The sequence below is a fragment of the Leopardus geoffroyi genome, chromosome C1, assembly GCF_018350155.1.
Source record: "Leopardus geoffroyi isolate Oge1 chromosome C1, O.geoffroyi_Oge1_pat1.0, whole genome shotgun sequence".
In the NCBI taxonomy this organism is placed as follows: Eukaryota; Metazoa; Chordata; class Mammalia; order Carnivora; family Felidae; genus Leopardus; species Leopardus geoffroyi.
In genome coordinates this window covers 191,024,231-191,041,731 of record NC_059328.1, presented here as the reverse complement: position 1 = coordinate 191,041,731, position 17,501 = coordinate 191,024,231, and the positions used below count along the sequence as shown (strand labels likewise).

General features: G+C 38.7%; 1 protein-coding gene across 3 annotated transcripts in view; it reads right to left on the bottom strand.

Moving 5' to 3' along the window:
• The window catches only part of PARD3B (par-3 family cell polarity regulator beta), a 1,015,886-nt gene that overhangs the window by 606,302 nt on the left and 392,083 nt on the right, over positions 1-17,501 (bottom strand). For all 3 annotated transcript variants that reach the window (XM_045480900.1, XM_045480902.1, XM_045480901.1), the window contains exon 3: positions 2,865-3,036. In XM_045480900.1, coding sequence (XP_045336856.1) covers positions 2,865-3,036 — 172 coding nt within the window. The remainder of the gene's footprint in view (positions 1-2,864; positions 3,037-17,501) is intronic.

The window sequence follows — 17,501 nt, the reverse complement described above, 5'->3', positions numbered from 1 at the left end:
AATTCCCCATTTTCTTGAATGGGGTCTTAAGAATTTGAAAATAAGTGAGAATAAGCTCTGCTTCTGCTGTCCCAGCTGGCACCAATGAGCCCCCCATGAGGAGTAGAACCAGCTCCAATGGCCTCTGGGAGGAGAGTGGGGAGTAGAGATGAAGAGCTGGGGCTCTGGTGTTTGGCATTTTACATGCACCTTGTTATGGTGAAATCACTGGAACACAAAGGCTACTTCCACACTAACCACTTCCTTCCCCTTTATCTCAACAGGATCTTGGTGTGGAGCCAATGGTGCCGCGGGGTCACACTCCTGGGAGAGCCATGAGCATTGCATCTGCTGCCTTGCATATCACCCCACCCCACCATGACACCTGTCCCATCCATGACCACACCTGCCCTGAGAGCAACAAAAGGAAAACAGAATAAGCAGATACCCAAGCAGGTGGTGTTGCTTCCTTCTTTAATTTCTCTGAGAAACCTGATACATGTTTTGCTTTGCTTTGCTTTTAAAGTTACAGAAATGAAAAGTACTCAATCTTCTGGACCCCGGAGGATAGATAAGGGATGGATTTTTTTCATCATTCGTCCCTGCCCAAATTCCTCCAGCTAATTCTGAGGAACCATCTGCATCAGCCTGCTAATGAGTTTGGACGTGGCTCTCCACGCCATAGGAAGCCATTGGAAGTTGTTAGGCAGGGAGTTATATAATCAGGTTTGTGATTTAGAAAGGCAGCCCTAACAGAAGCAAGGATCGGTGCACCCTGTAAAGAGAGAGGTCAGTTTAAGGCCTCTGCAATCGTCTGATTGATGATAAAGCTCTGGCCTGCTGCGACACTCATGTACATGAACGTGGAAGAAAGTGAGGAGGGCAGGAACGAAAGAGGAAGAACTGGAGATGACGTCAGGGCTCCAGACCCATTGGTTGGAAAGCCACGCTGACCGCTTAATAAAGAAGGTTAGCTAATCTCGTCATTTAATCTATAGTACCACGTGAAATGGATTTGAAGAAGTGAATAAGCACTTTCAGAGTTTTGGTTTATATTCACAACATAAATCGCAGACAAACTCTATCAATTTATTCTCTTATAAACAGCACATGAAAGGCAGCTCAGAAAATTTGCTCCTGACACTGGAGCCAGAGAGGGTTCAAATCCTGGCTCTGCCACCCAATAACTATGTGATTTTGGATAAATCACTTAAGTACCCTATGCCTGTTTCCTCATCTCTTAAAGGAGGGGAATGACAGAACCTAGCTAAGTACCGTGAGGCTGAAATGGGTTGTTATGAGTAAAGGATTTAGGACACTTAGTGCATCGCTTGGAGCTCGGCGCCTGGCATGCAGTTCCCATTTAATCAAGATTGTTTTTTGTCTCTCTTACCAAAAATTCGTCCTCAGGAAGCACAAAATTCACTTTCAAAGGAAAAGAACCTCAGCTTACCTTTCTTCCTGACTTCAACATTGCATTGCTCAGTTGGTTCAACAAAAGAAGCTGAAAATCTTAAGAAAAACAAACTTCTTTTTTTCCCCGAGAAAGCGAAGAGAAAGGTGAAAACAAATTCTCAAGCCCAGGGCCCCTGGAGGTTCAGCCTTTCGAAGACCACACAGTGCTCGCTTCTAAATAGAATATTAAAACAAGCAAGAACAATTTTCTCCTTTCGTCTTCCCTTATTGCCTAATTTTCCTCCCGCACCATTTGCATAATGGATAAAAAGGCATCCATTATGCAAATGAATGATAGGGTGGTGAGGTTGTGGAAGACATAAACCTCGCTGTGGACGGAGAGACGCCTCCACAAGGCCCTCCGTCGTCTGCATTCCAGCACACGGCCTCACTGGCCGGGTTTCCAAAGGATAGAGGAGAATTGTGAAGATTATAGGTCATTAATTTCTACTTGGTTTGTTACAAAGGCAGCACCACAGATGCTTTCCAGAACATTTGTACCAAATACGGGTATTCAATATTGTGGTATGTAAAACAAACTTTACAGTAAACATTTTGTTTCAGATGGGAAAAACGAGTACTCTCTAGGACTTACAATTTTAAGCATGTTCTTTGCTTTGCAAGCGAAAGATTCCCCTTGCAAAGTAGTAAAAGCCTCTGTTCTTCTATCTGGAGAATTAACCTATATAACAGGTGCTCAGAGCAGTCTCAAAACATATGCATACATTCAACAGGAATGAAAATTTGTCTTAAGTACCAAAATGTTAGTGGATTTTCAAAAGCTTCATGCTGTTAAACGGACCTAAATTTATCTCTAAGAGTTATCACCAAAAACTGACATTTCTCTTGGAGATGTAAATTCAGTGAAACTGTAGAAGAATGTTTATTTTTCTTCCAATGCCTTCAAAACAAAAATAAAGAATTCTGAACAAAATTACCAGGTGGGTTGTTCTCGCTTGAATAAATGAGGAGGACAAAATTAAGAAATTAACTTCAAACGTTTCCTCCAAACTCTGAGATACATCATTTGGGGAGAAAAAGAAGGCGGCTGAAACAGAAAGTGACCTTTGTTTCTAGTCCAAATTCCTCGATAACCCTTAGCTTTTGCCAAATGACACTCTTCAGGGACATTTTCTTAAAGTGATCCTCATAGGCTACAGATAAGCCACATCACTTACAGACCAGCCTGTCCTGTAGGATACTTCGAGAGGATGCGGTTCAGATTCGCCTGAAATGCAAGCAAAAACCGCATCCACTTGTCTGAGCATCATCGACTATAAAGAGCTATGTGAAAATAATTTAAAGAAAAGACAGACCAGATTTTTAAAGAAAGATACTAAGAGGATACGTCATATTGTAGAAGCAACTCATAATCAGCAAGCTGATGTATTTCAATCAGGTGAAAAACATACTAGTGAAAATGTACATACCTAATTTTAGAGCAGAAGGGGTTACTTCGATCTCCCCACCAATTGGTTTAAATGCAGCCAACTGGGCAGCCACTTCCGTCTCAAAGGCATCTGGGGTCTGCTGACCTGCAAGGTTTCCACTGGGGCTCTCAATCTTGTGGAGTGGTTCTTGTTCATCAAACACAGCAATCAGCTACAAACAAATCCAACAACACTCATTACTTGGTATGACATGCATCATCACACAACACTGTATCTCGCTGATTGTGATCTTTATTTGATTTTAAAGAAAATGGCCTCTGACAATGTCAAACTTGAATGTTACTGCCCCACAACTCTCCACTCAATAGGTCTAAAAGCATTGTAGCCAGGAATTAATTGTTTGCCGATTCTTGAAATAAAGAACCAATTTTGGCTCTTTGAAAGAAGGAAATGGCTGCCCCTTCCCCTTGCCACCTTCACCAATATTCCTAAAAGGACTTCAGTATTTTTAAGAGTGTTTCCAGAAATGAAAAGTCGAAGATGCAGAAGCTGAGGATAGGTCTACTTGAAAAAAGAGGACATTCAAGGCTTGGAGAGCTGAGATATTATAAAATCCATAATTACAGCTGCCCTTTTAGACACGATCACAACAAATGAATGTGTGTATTTCCATACAATGTGTTCCTTTTGTGCACATAGATATCATCCCCTTTTTATACATCCCTTTAATTCTGTTCTCTTCCTTCATGACACTGTGCTGACTGGTTCAGTCCAATGAACGCCAAGTCCAAAGAGACTAAACGTCAGCACTTTCAACCAAATTATTACTATCTTCATTTCAATTTCATTTCATAGGAGAACTATGTTTCTTAATATAGAACTATTAACATAGAAATATTAATATAAAACATTTAATTGTCCATTCCAAGTCATTTTTCATGAAGGGCAAAATAAAATAAAATTTTCCAGTAATTGCCCAAGCACTGCTGTATCAACAGTGAGGACAGCCCTGCTCAAAGTGTATTTTTGGCCAGCAGATAGCACCTCCACGGAGGACCTTCACAAGCGTCTCATCAAGTGTCGTGGAAAAGTCCAAATGTGTGTGCAGTAGGCAGCGAGAGGATGCTACTGTCAACCCAGGAAAGAGCAGTGTGGGCAACTGTGAAATGTGCTAGTAAATCTTTAGATATTTTTCATTCATTACATAAAACAAACCTACTTACGATTCAAGCATTTATTTAGGAAAGGCACAGAAAGCCCCATTCATAAGGGAATCTCGTTGGCAATAGTATTAATAACACAAATGCAGGAGTAATCAATCAAAACATCATAAATTCCAAGTTGAGTCTTTCAAAAGAAATGAATACAATTAGGGATATGCAAATTGACTACTCAGAAATAATTTTCATAATTGACTACTCATTTCCAGTATGGAGACTTCTTTAATTGGAAAATCCAACAATCCTCTTACCACAGGAAAGAAATGCTACTCCCAAGGCATTATTTTTAATTCTTGAAATTGAGCACATACATTTTCTATTTTTAATTGGTAGTAATGATTAATAACGAAAGATTATTCTAGTATAAAAATAATCAGTAGAACTGTATCTTTCTAATCATCTGGTCAAAGTGAAGAGTTTAAAACTTCAAATCTTGAAAAGGAAAATAAAATCAGTTTTTAAAATGTGCTAGAAGTGTTATTTTCATCACTATTTTTGTGACATAATTATAATTTCAGTTTTGCATATTGGTGAATTCTAACACATTTTAGTAACATTTATTTTAATTGCCAATCGGCAAGGTGAAGCGGCTTATTATGTGGGTTCTATGAACAATTTTGTGTTAGTGAAGAGTAATACCTTACTCTTCCCTCTTCCTACATCCTTAACTGCTAGTAAATGCAGTGCACCTTACATATTGGGGAAAGGAGAAAAAAAACTGAGTATCAGTTTGGAGAATACACAATCTTAAAACTGATAACTCATCAACTATGCCATTATCTATGTTTATTATGTAACCTTTCCTCCCCAAGATACTCTCCTGTTTTCCATACTATTATATCCATACAAGTTTACAGCAAATGTAACAACAATGGTACACCTACTTATCAAATGAAAGAACATAATAGTTTGGAGATTTTGTTTCCCAAAGGGAGAGGCCAAACAGTAATTGGTACTAGAATCTAGTCTTTTTCATTTCTAACTCAGGGTTTCAGACCACACTGTGACTGTTTTCCAACAAGAGAGCTGTAAAAAGAGAGGATATCTTGTAAAATATTTGTGGTTTGTCCACTAGGATGCTATATCCTAAAGAATACGATAAAGAATGGAGAGAAAAGGCAATAGTCGTCACAAAGATGATGATAATAAGAAGTGGAGTATTCCCAAATCTCATAGTCCGTCTCCCAGTCCCACAATTGACAGGAATTATCTTCACAACGTCTACCCTAGATGTACAGATGGATGGATGAATGAATGAGACGGTCTCTCTTCCTGGAAAGAAGAGGTTCGGTTCCTGAATCGGTGGTGCCCAAACAAAGGCTTTGGCTTCATTGGTGCTGGTTGATAAGAAACTCTCCATGCGGTCTGCATTTCAACATCTACAATATGCACACTTGTTTCAAAACTGACAATTTCTTTAAATCGTACATTGTAGGTGCTTATTAGCTAGATTACTTACTTCATCAGAACACCTCCATTATCAGGTAACAGAGTTCCCAGTAGACGGTGTTACAAAAATGCATTAATTAACATAAATCATGGTTCTGGTTCCTCAACAGAGGCATGCTGATTTCCGACATGATAGAAAAAGAAGTTGGACAGGAAAGAAGAAATTCTATTTAACTTTTTTTCTGTTGTTAAGGTTTCACCTAGACTAAACTTCTATGGCATGTGGAAGATTTTTCACTGACATCTTTGGGACTATAGTAACCTAAACATTATGCAAAATGCAAACAGGTAATATTTCATTTGGATGCCTTTCTCTTCTGCTGCCCTATCCATCTTCTGGCAACCCTTCTGTTCTCCTTTGGTAATGCTTGTATTCTCATGTCACCCAGCACAACACCAACATTTCCCAAAGACCCCATAATCCAAACTCTTTTCACAGAGTCATTATTTCTAACCAAAACTCCTGTCCTCACAGATCTCTGTCAGTATTTTGGCATCTCATCCCCAGATGTACACAGGAAGGTTGGTCCACAAATATACTATTCATTCTCCCACCCCAAACAAAAAGAAAAACCAACAACAGAAAGGTTTAAGAAACGTTCTAAGGACCCATTTACCCCTGTAGATAATACCCTATTTCTCTACTTTCCTTAAAAGCAAAATCTGAAAATGTCTGTCTACAGAGCAGTTTCCAATCTCTACAGAGCAGTTTCCAAAGAATTCCTGTTCTTTGCTGAGACCACACTTGTCAGGCTCTTGCCCCTCCATTCCATGGAAACTGCTCTTATGAAGGTCAAAACCAATCTTTAGATAGCTAAATCCCAAGCCACTTATCTGGCTTGATTTTAGGACACAGTTCAACATGCCTCTTAAATTGTTTTGTTGACTTGTCTTCCCGGACATCTCTTGTGACCATCCGTTAAATTTCCTTTTACTTATTCCTCCTCATCTCTAAAAATGTGACAGAGAACACATCTAAGTTATTTTGGACATCTCATTTTTCTCATGGCATAGATGTAAGTATATGCTCATAAATTCCAAATTTAAACCTCCAACCCAGAGCTTCTTCTTGAACTCCAGGCTTATATGGTCCATCACCTAACATAACATGTGAAAAACTGAAAAAATGATCTTCCAAAGCTCTTCTCACAATCTTTTTACATTCAAATTACTGGCAGTCCATCCGTCCAATTGCTCAGGAGAAAAATCTCATATTCGCCCTTGATGCCTTTTTCCATCCCTCCCTTCTTCTCTCATACACCCCACACACACCCAGTTTGTGAACAAATCTCAAAATATAATCAGAGTTTACCTGCTTCTCGCCCCTCTACTCTCATCACTTTGGGCCCAGCTACCACAGTCTCTCCCATGGATCACTGCAATAATTTCCTGTGTGGTCTTATTTCTACCCATGCTCCCTTATAATCCATTCTCAATACAGCAGCCAGAGTGATCCTACTAAAACACAAGATGGGTCATGTGTCTCCTTTGGTCAGTCACCTTCCCATGTCACAGTGAAGCTCAAGTCCTTGCAATGGACTATCTGGTCATAAGCTCCTTGGGACATATCTGACCACATGGTCTGAGTACGTTCTCCCTTGCTCTCAGGATTCTATCCATCTATGATTTCTTCTTTGTTCCTGACTCAGTGTCTTTGTATTTGCTGTTCTCTCTGTCTGAAATAGTCTTCCCCAGACACCTACATGGTTTGTTCCTCTGTCCTTCCGATCCTTACTCAAATGCCAGGCATTTGCTGACCACACGATCTTAATTGCAACATCATAGCCACTTTCTATCCTCCCTTCTTTTTTCTTTATCGCATTTATCGCCCTCTCAATGTTTCATTTTTTATTTGTCTTATTTATTGTCTGTTTTCTTCTCACTGTGCTAGAATATAAGCTCCAAGGAAACAGTGATTTTTGTTTTTTTCTGTTGTATCCCCATCGCCTAGATTGATGAGTATACACAATAGGCACTGAACATATGTTTGTTGGAATAAAATGACTAAAAGAAAGCAAGAGCAGATACTAAAACCTAACATAGCAAGTAAAAGATACCTAGATTTTTTCACGTGTTTTTAGAATAAACATCCAAATTATTATTTTTTTAGAAATGAATGCATATAAACAACCTGTACATACCCATAAGCCCCTCCAAGTGTCATCATCATTATTACCGTTGTTCTGGTTTTGTTATTATGGGTGGTGGGGGAGAGAAATTCCTACTTTTCTATTCGACACGAAGAGAAATTGCTTCTGCCACGTCAGGCTCCAAAAAGAGAGATTATGTGTATTCTCTTTCTTTTTCAGGCTCAATTTTGAAAGGGAGAATCTGCTTATTTGGTCTCTGAAGGAGTACAAGTGGTACACCAGGGGTGGAGAGCACATGGAGAGGGAGGCAGGGTTAGCGGTGTAGTCTGAGACGGCATTCCATAAGCTCACGATTCAAGTGTGCAGCCTATACAAATTCAGGTCTTCCATTTCACGTTCTACCAGCTTTCTGTGATTGTTTTAATATGACACTATTTTCTCTTTAATATGCCAGTAAAATTAAGGCACTGGGAGAATGTACAATGTTTATCTTACATGTTTTCTACCTCTGTTTGAGAGGTCAAGGTGGAGTGCAATTCTCAGGAGCACACCTAACTTCTAACTAGGACTTAAGAAAACATGTAAAAATAAACACACTAATGTAGCATGTAAAATGATATTCAATAATTAGATCTCAGTTGTCCATGCTGATGGTGCTCCCAGTTCAAGGGCTAGGCACTAGCTATGGTAACTGCAAGCATCCCCTGGCCACCCCGGAAGGCCTATGGGAAGAACATCTGAAATTGGGATTCTCCTAGCAAAATGATCACCCATAAAACTTCACTGTAGAGAATATTTCCATCTTTTTCTCATACCTTGTGTAGATCAAAATAATGAAAAAGTCAACAACAACAACAAATTCAAAGATGAAAAGAAATGAAAGAATTTTGGATAATTTACAATTATCTGTGAAACCTGAATAATAGACTTGATCAAAAGAGTCATGTGTTCTCTGCAATTTCCCACCATCAATATCACTTCGAGAACTCAGACCTGTTTTTATAATTAAACAGTAAGACTATTATGATCAGGGGCGCCTGGGTGGCGCAGTCGGTTAAGCGTCCGACTTCAGCCAGGTCACGATCTCGCGGTCCGTGAGTTCGAGCCCCGCGTCGGGCTCTGGGCTGATGGCTCAGAGCCTGGAGCCTGTTTCCGATTCTGTGTCTCCCTCTCTCTCTGCCCCTCCCCCGTTCATGCTCTGTCTCTCTCTGTCCCAAAAATAAATAAACGTTGAAAAAAAAAATTAAAAAAAAAAAGACTATTATGATCAATATCACTAGTAAAGGGCTGTGTGTTTGCGTGCGTGTGTGGGGGGGGGGGGGGAGTGTGCGAGTCACGTGGAGGTAGAACGTTAAGTTCCTTGATAATATCCCTAACCTGCCTAAACACTTCAGCACAGAGCCTGGTACACAATGGAAGGTTAAATGTTAATTCCTTTTCCTACCATAGCTAACATTCTCTGGCTTCCAGACTAAATCCCACTTGACTTGTTTATCCATATTCTGCTTTTACTTTGTTGATTCTCTTTAATCTCTTCATCACAGGATTGACAGAGGAACAGAGAAAGTACCAAGATCAAACACATCAAATAGGTAATTTTTGTTTTTCTTTTTTGTCTTCCTCTTCATCACACAACCCGTAGACACGCTTTACCATTCTTCCCACACTGCAAAACATGGGGTGTGCTGTTTCCACTGCAGCTTGAAGCAATATACCAATGCCTTTAGCTTCTCCAGTCACAAGTAAATATTTTCATAATAAATGCCACCAAGGGTATTTATTGCAGTCCCTCAATATTCATGATGTGGCTTGCTCTGTTATCAACTTATAGCATTCTGTCACTTTTTAGAGCCTGAGTTTTTATAATCGAATGCTATTATCTTTAGCCTATAGAGAAAATCAAAAAGAATCATCCAAATGCCCATAGAACATGATTTATAAAAGTACATTTTTTGTATTAGTAATTACAGTTAGGAAATGTGGCTCTATTTTAATTACACGTCAAGTACACTCACGTACTACTAAGAAAAACTTATTTGCCATATTGAGTTCTTTGGGTTAAACTCTTGAATTTAACAACACACTGCTATTTTTACCATTTCATACATATTCCATATTACCGACAACTATCAACTAAAATTCAAAGACAAAGGAAAAAAAAACAGGATCCTACAAAACAAAATTAGAATCATTTGTCTCAAATCTTAATAAACACAATTAAATCTAAGTAAGACTGTGAAATTACAACCATTTCACAAGTACAGGAAAACACATTATCACCTTTGGGAAGAGAGTGAAACACGGAAGAATTTCATTTAAATGTATACATATCTGCTTGTAACTAAATAACAATGGGCTATATGACTTAATTTTATGCCACTTTAAACAAAGGTTTGAAAACAGGTGATCTTCCTTCATAGGATTTTGACAGCTAGCTAAAAGCATTTAATCCAGATTTTTAAAATGAGCATGCTCAAATTTGCATCTTCATCAGATGCAAGCATCAGATCAAGTATCCTCAGAGCAAGTATGCAACAGCTCTGATTCTCAGAAAGTTCAATCGACATTCAGAAAATGAGATAAAACCAATTTTCATTTCCTCTCCAAACTGAAAAATCTGTAATAGGGACCTTTACAAATTTTACAGCTTTAAGCTTCATGCTAAAGAAAATAACATAATTTATTCAACTGTACTAAGAATCCTATTTATTCTTATCACATTTTCAAAAGGCAGCTGCCTACACTGCTGGTAATAACAAAAAGCATGCCTATTAAAGAAACACCGATACTTTGGCCAAAACTGCATTTACCTTTAATTATGCAGTAGCTCACTAAGAAGTCAGGTATACAATAAATACATTTATACTGAATCGTATTTTTCCTGTGACTGACTCAAGTTTGAGAGCCTTATTTTTTATTTGTTTATTTTGGTGACATTCATTCTTCACTTTCCTGCATAGTAACAACTCACCATTTATGAAACAACCTTCAAAACCGACACCTAATATACACAAGGAAAGCCTGAAGACACTTTCCTCTGTGCCCTTGACCATCCATAGCAGAGGTCGGGCAAAGGGCTCCATGGAGATCAGGTGGTAGCCACCAAGCTCTAATCCTAAAGGGCCCTGTGGGACAGCTACGGAGAAAGCAAACACGTAAAGAAGCAGGAAGAAGTTTCAAGCATTCTGAGGTAACACAAATGTCAGAAATTAAAAAAAAAAAAAGCATCTCTGGCTTTGTCAGTAATAGTTTTTCCACTGTCTCTGAATTACACACACTAAAAATAACCGACACAAAAGAAAGTGGAAGATCCTTGGGTTAAACTGGTTGAGAAAACTCAAAAATGATGCCAATTCACTGAGTGGCTTTGCTTGTCATTTACTCTGTATATCACGGACGTTCCTCAATTTTATCCAATCCCAAGGGCTTTGAAGGTCTTGGGAGAGTGTACGTTAGTGTAAATGAAGACAATGTTTTAAAATGTAGGGATACACATACACACAAATGACTTCTTCTTCAAATCATTCTCAACTAAATCACACACATCTAACCTGCATTTCTGAAAGCATATTCTTTTCTAAGGAAGCGTACCCGACACAAGAAAACAAAATAGCACGTGGAAAAATATTTTGTAAATGACAAAGCATACATACCTTTAAAATGTTGTAACTTTCACGTTAGTACTATTTTACTAGCTCAGTTTTTTTCTCCTTACTTCCCTACAGCTTCTATTCTCTACCCTAAACCAAAGCTGGAACGGCCTCAGAAACACCTTTTTGGTAATTTCTTGGCCAAGGTCCAGCGCTGCCACAGTCATCCATAGATATGTCAACAGATCCTTGAAGGCAGTAACTTACTGGAATCTAAGGCTGATTTCTCTCTGCAGGGATTATTCATCACAATAAAATGCCTCAATGCATCTCCAGGTCCTTACGTCTCCACTGCAAAGGCCTCAATTTGCTCCTGGCTTCTAGTCCAGCCCCCGGATGTTTACCCACAACACTACTGCTGAAATGGGCTTTCCATCATACAAAGTGGCATGGTCTTGCTCCAAGTTAAAATTCTTTATATTCTCATAGTTTCCAAGATGTAGTTCAAGGCCTTCTACTGGGTTCTATGTTGTTCCCACAATACTGTCCATGTCTCTATCATTACCAGTCACACAGCACAACCATCTTGACTTACTTGCCTCTATAACTGTCAGCTACTTGAAACCATGAGTCACATAACTAAAAAATGTATTTACCAAATAATTAGCCAGCCCTCACTATGTGCTGGGCACTGTTCTAAGTACTTACATATTCTATTTCATTTTCATAAGAAAACTTATCAGAAAAACAGTATTATCCCCACGTTACAGATGAGAGAATTCAAGTATAACCTGACCTTGTATTCCAAGCTGCTCGTGAGTACTTGCCACATGGAAGGGAGTGAGGGAAATGGTTTACATTCTCTGCTTTACCAGAGAGAAAGGGCAAATGTGGCCATTTGGATGGATGTGGACACCATCTCCCTGAGTCCTTGATTTTTCCATCCAATTGGGAGTAAAGGTAACCTCCCTTACCACATATGCTCCTACAGAGGGCAAAATAGCTTCTGTCAGCTTTGAGGCTCAATGTAAGATGACATTTTACGATTGTTCCATCTCAAATCCACTTAGTATATTATGATCCCAACCCCGTTTGTTGGTGGGCTGCATTTATGTACTTGACTTTCTTCCAGAGGAGACCTTCTGAAATTCTAAAACTAATGTGTGTGTGAACATACTTAGTTTTGAAACAAACACACTCGTACGGTGTTCTCTACTACGTCTGACGGTTAGAAGAACCCTGCTTCTTTGTACTAATGACTGCAATCCAGGGTGCGTTGCTTAATTTTGTGGATTAATGAGTAAGCAATCAAATGTGATTTTAAGTCATGAATATAACAAACATACTATTCATTTATTTTGACAAGTATTTTAATTTATGAGACTTGGCTACAAATAGAACAGTCTATGTGGTAAAAGGAAAAAAAAAAAGAAACCTTTCTGCTTTTAAGACAACTCAACAGCTCTCAGATAATAAACGTCTGCAGAGACTGATGACAAAGCCACCACCACCTTCTAAAGACAGATAAAGAACTGATAGGTTGATACAAAAAACAATGAGATCATTAAAATGTTTAAGGAGACAATGCTGCACGCACTTGAGCTGTAGGCACGGTCTTTGGGGCTTGCCAACCACATGGAGGGTTCTAACTAAAACAGGTCAGTGTTGGCCTGAGGCAGATGTCGCCTAGTAGCCTAGTAGCCTGTCACCTTGGTAGCCTAAGACACAAGTTTCAACAGTTTCACGTGTCTCTGAGTTGGCCTCACATTCCAGGCCTGAGGTCCCCCAAGGCCAGACAACGTGGTGAGTGGCCAACGACTACAAGGGAGTTTTCAACTCCCTGAAAATTAGCTGGTGATTAATTGGTACTACATTTCATCAGACTGGTGAGGGAACAGACTCTTTAGCAAAGACACATTTAGCAAATTGGCCCGAGCACCAGCTGATTGACCTCATGACAGGTCCGATGATGTTCTACTTTCTCCAGCATTTGGTGACAGCTGAACAACCGGTGAAGACTACGCAAAGGTCAGCGTGCAGCCTGATTGAGGGATGAGGAAGCACTTCTCTTAAATATTCCATTTAGACTCAGATCTTCCTTGTCATGGGTGACAAGGCTTTGAAGCCGATATTTTAAAAAATTAACACTGCACTTGCAGGTGGGTTTCGTTACTGAACCCCTTCCGTCTGAGTGGTAAAGCTAACCTTTTCCTTTAGCTTCTAATTGCTCTACATCTCCTTAACTAGTGATAATGTGGCTAACCCTGCTGGGATGGGTGTTGACTTTGGGAGCATCTAAATGTCAAGATTTGTAATTATGATTGTGGGTGTATTAAACTCACATAGAATGATGCCTCGCTAATTGGGGCCTGAAGACAAGAAGCCCAGGGTCCTTGCTCCTTGCTCACAATCGCAGGAGGGGTATTACCTCTTCCAGGAGTACTTGTGCCTCAGGTCTTGCCTCTAATTGTAGGAAGAGCATCTTTCAGAGTCAGTTGCAAATTTATATGTTTTGTGCAAAAGGCCTTCTTTCTAAAGCATCTAGAATATATTGTCGGCGTGAAAACTAGGATTTGTTTCTAAATTAAAAAAAAAAAATGAAACACACTGAGCATAGTTACAGGAAAAAAAATGGAACACACGTTTTGAAATTAGGGCTGGACCCCAAAATTCAGGTTGCTCAGACCATCAGCAATCTTGGGTTTCAAAAGCCAGTGTTTACACTAAACTCTCAAACCCAGTAGGCACTTTTGCACTTTGCTACTCTAGGCTTTTATGTTTCTCAGGTGAAAAGAAAAGAAAAGAAAAGAAAAGAAAAGAAAAGAAGAGAAGAGAAGAGAAGAGAAGAGAAGAGAAGAGAAGAGAAAAAGAAAAAAAGAAAAAAAGAAAAAAGAAAAAAGAAAAGAAGTGAAGAGAAAAGAAAAGTGCTTAGGCAAGAAGAGGTAGGACTTGCAATGTCTCCCAGGGGAAAGAAAACTTCAACTTCAAAAGGATGTCATTAGGGATACTTGTGAAAATGCACAGTAGAAAAGAAGACATACAAGATAATCTAAAATCCCAGAAAACTCCTGTTACAATATCGGTGCCTTTTGTCCACTCTTCTCTTCTATGGATTTACATATATATCTCAACATTCCTTGAACCATACTTCATGACACACAATTTTCTGATACTTTCACATAGGATTTTCTTGTATACAGTTTTCTCTAATTTTAATCTGCAAAAAATGAAGAAAACTCATGCCTGAATAATATTGCATAACATAATAAGTCATATAAATAATTCAGCCATTCTGCCATTCAGGACACATGAAAATGAAGGTTATCTAGGCCAAGCAGTATCATTTTTTCAACCATCACCAATTTTACAGACAATATTATATTCTCCTGTTTAAAGGTTAATTATTTGATTACTAGTGATATTGAAATAATTCTATAAGCCATTTTTATTTCTTCAGTGGATGGTCTGTTCATACCCTTTGCCCTTCTGTTCCATTTTCTTTATCAGCATGTATTAGCTCTTTTCATTTTAAGTATATTGTCTTTTTTTATCTTTGCAAAATGTTTGACAGTTTACTTTTCATTTTTGTTTATGATGCAAAAATTGTCATTGCATGGTACTCCACTCGTTTAAAACCCTCTATTAAACCTTCAAAGGTCCCTTGTAAATAGGTACTCACCTGGAACCAGTAAGACTTTATGATGGGCAAGTAGTAAAACAATGTTGGTTTCATTTAATTTACTACTTTGATAGTCCTGTAAGACAGAGCAGGTGGGAAATGTTCTGATTGATGGGCATTTGGTTTTTGATCATACATACATATTCTAAACAAACGCAGATTGATAAAGCTACTTCAATAAAGCAATCACAAATAAAGTTGTAACATTTCACTGATTTCATAATCCAACTAATTCATTAGTTTTTGCAGATTCTTTATGCTGAAATTCCACACATTCAATCCATTATTAAATGGGAAAATATGGTCAGGCAATTTGTTTCAAAAAACTTTCAAGTGCTTGAAGACTTTCAGATTCCCTTATTTCTTTTGCCCCCCAGACAAGACAAACTTTGTTATTTTTTCATGTTTCTTCTATATCTCCTACTGTCCTGTCATCAATCACATTTGTTCTTTCCTGTAAACTCTCCCTGCTCTTCATATTGCCAAGGATTAAAAGGCCCAACTACTGAGAGTGATGGGTAAAAACTGAGAGTGATGGGTATGTGTCTCACCAAAGACTTTTCATTTATTTAACAACATGGTTTTTAGCCAACCTATTGTCCTAACGACTATGAGGTTTCTAGCCACATTTCTCTATCTTACCAAAATGTTTTTGCTTATATTCCATTCTCCAATCTGCTCTTTCACGTAAATTTCAGAGTTATTGACATTTAGTTCATCCACAACATGTAAGTAACATATGGGGCACTTTTTAAAGAATCGGGAAACATGACTTCTTTCAGAGATGTAATCTAGTAAATAAATATGTATTGGTCTGTTTGTAAATACACAAAATCAACTCAAGGAAATACACCCAGGACAACATTTAATTCACTATATAAACAGACTAAAGAAGTGGTTATGTCAACAAGATGAAAGTCAGGAAACTGGTGTCAGAAAGGAATATACTAGCAGTGCCACTCTAAGTTTTACCCAGCTGAAGGCACCTTCTGCCTTAGTGAGCAAACCTGAAGCCCCATTAATAGGGATATATCCTTACTGTGAAATGAATGATGTCTGGGGATTACAGTGTAGTACCATTAAACTCATTAATCTAGGACCAGGTACACAACTTGAGGCCCAGTGCAAAATGCAAATGTGGAGCTCTTGTTCAAAAATTAAGAATTGGAAGATGATGGTAGCAGAGTACTGAACCAGACGTGGGGCTCTAGTGACCATGGGACCCCCTGAGCAACTGTACTGGTCACATGCCCATGAAGCTGGCCCTGCTTGAATCATGTGACTTTCCAAATGTATTCTGGTTTCATGTTCCCTAAGTAATATGATTGTGTTTTGACTTCTCACATCAATCTCTCAACAGGGAGAAGATATGTGGGCTAGCAGGTATGCAATATATAGTCCCCTTTGCAGATGTTCCACAAGTGCTTATGGTCCTGCTGAACTTTATTAGTTTGAATCAGAATTCTTGAGTCAAATCAATCCATAGCAGTGAGAAGACATGGTTTATGGAACTGCAGGGCTTAGATCCTGTATCATGGTTAAAAAAGTGTTTCACATATATGGTATCTAGGGAGGTCTCTTCTGTAAACTCCTTAAACTTTGAGGGCTCTCCCATGTGAACTTGTATCTTAGTTTATTCACTGAAAACAGTACTGGCTTAGAAGGCAGCTTAAGTCAATAGGAAATGCTGGGAGTTTTTTTTTTTTTTTTTTTCACTTAAATGCAAAAGAATACTATAATTATGTAACAGGATAAATATTGCTACAACAGTAATCATATTACAACACAGAAATGTGTCAAAGTAACACAATGTACACCTTAAATTTATACAATGTTACCTGTCAAATTGATTCAGTAAAAATAAATAATGCAAAATAATTGTAGAACAAGTTATTTTCCGCTGATTCCTACTTGTCTAGGATAACATTTGTTTCTATCCAAGGTCTTACAAGGCCTTCCACAAGTAGCCGGAGGCCAAATCCAGCCTCATGTTCCTGTACTCACTCATCTATGCTCTTCTCTGCCTCGCTCCCCCTCAACCGACACCACACACAAGCCTCTGCATCTACGATGACTCTTTCCTTTCCTAGAATCCTTAGTAGTAGGGAACGTAGGCTCTGAAGCCAGCCAAAGTTCACATCCACCTCAGACCCTTTTTGAAACACAGGGAAGGTACTTAGCTCCTCTAAGACTTAATCATTTTCTTCATCTATGTGTGAGAACAGCAGCTAACATTTACTGAGTATTTACCATGTTTAAGCACATAATTTCAGACTGTAATATCTTATTTCTTGCTTATACTACTCCTAGAGGTAGCTAGCTCCTCCTCATCAATAGCTCCAAAAGCGGAGGCACTGACAGGTTAGATGGTTTACATAGACACTAATCGGATGGTTAAATGATAAAGCCAGAATTAGAAGCCAAACTTCAGCACCCCTTCATTATTCTAAGCCTTCCTCTTGAGTTGTTGTAGTATATGAGATATAACTTAAGAGTGCCTAACCACAAAAATGGTACTTCTTTAATGCTAGCCCCTAGCTATTATTATAATCATCATTATTTTTTGAGAGAGAGAGAGAGAGAGAGAGAGAGAGAGAGAGACACCCTTGTGAGTGGGAGAGGGGAAGAGGGAAAGAGAGAGAGAATCC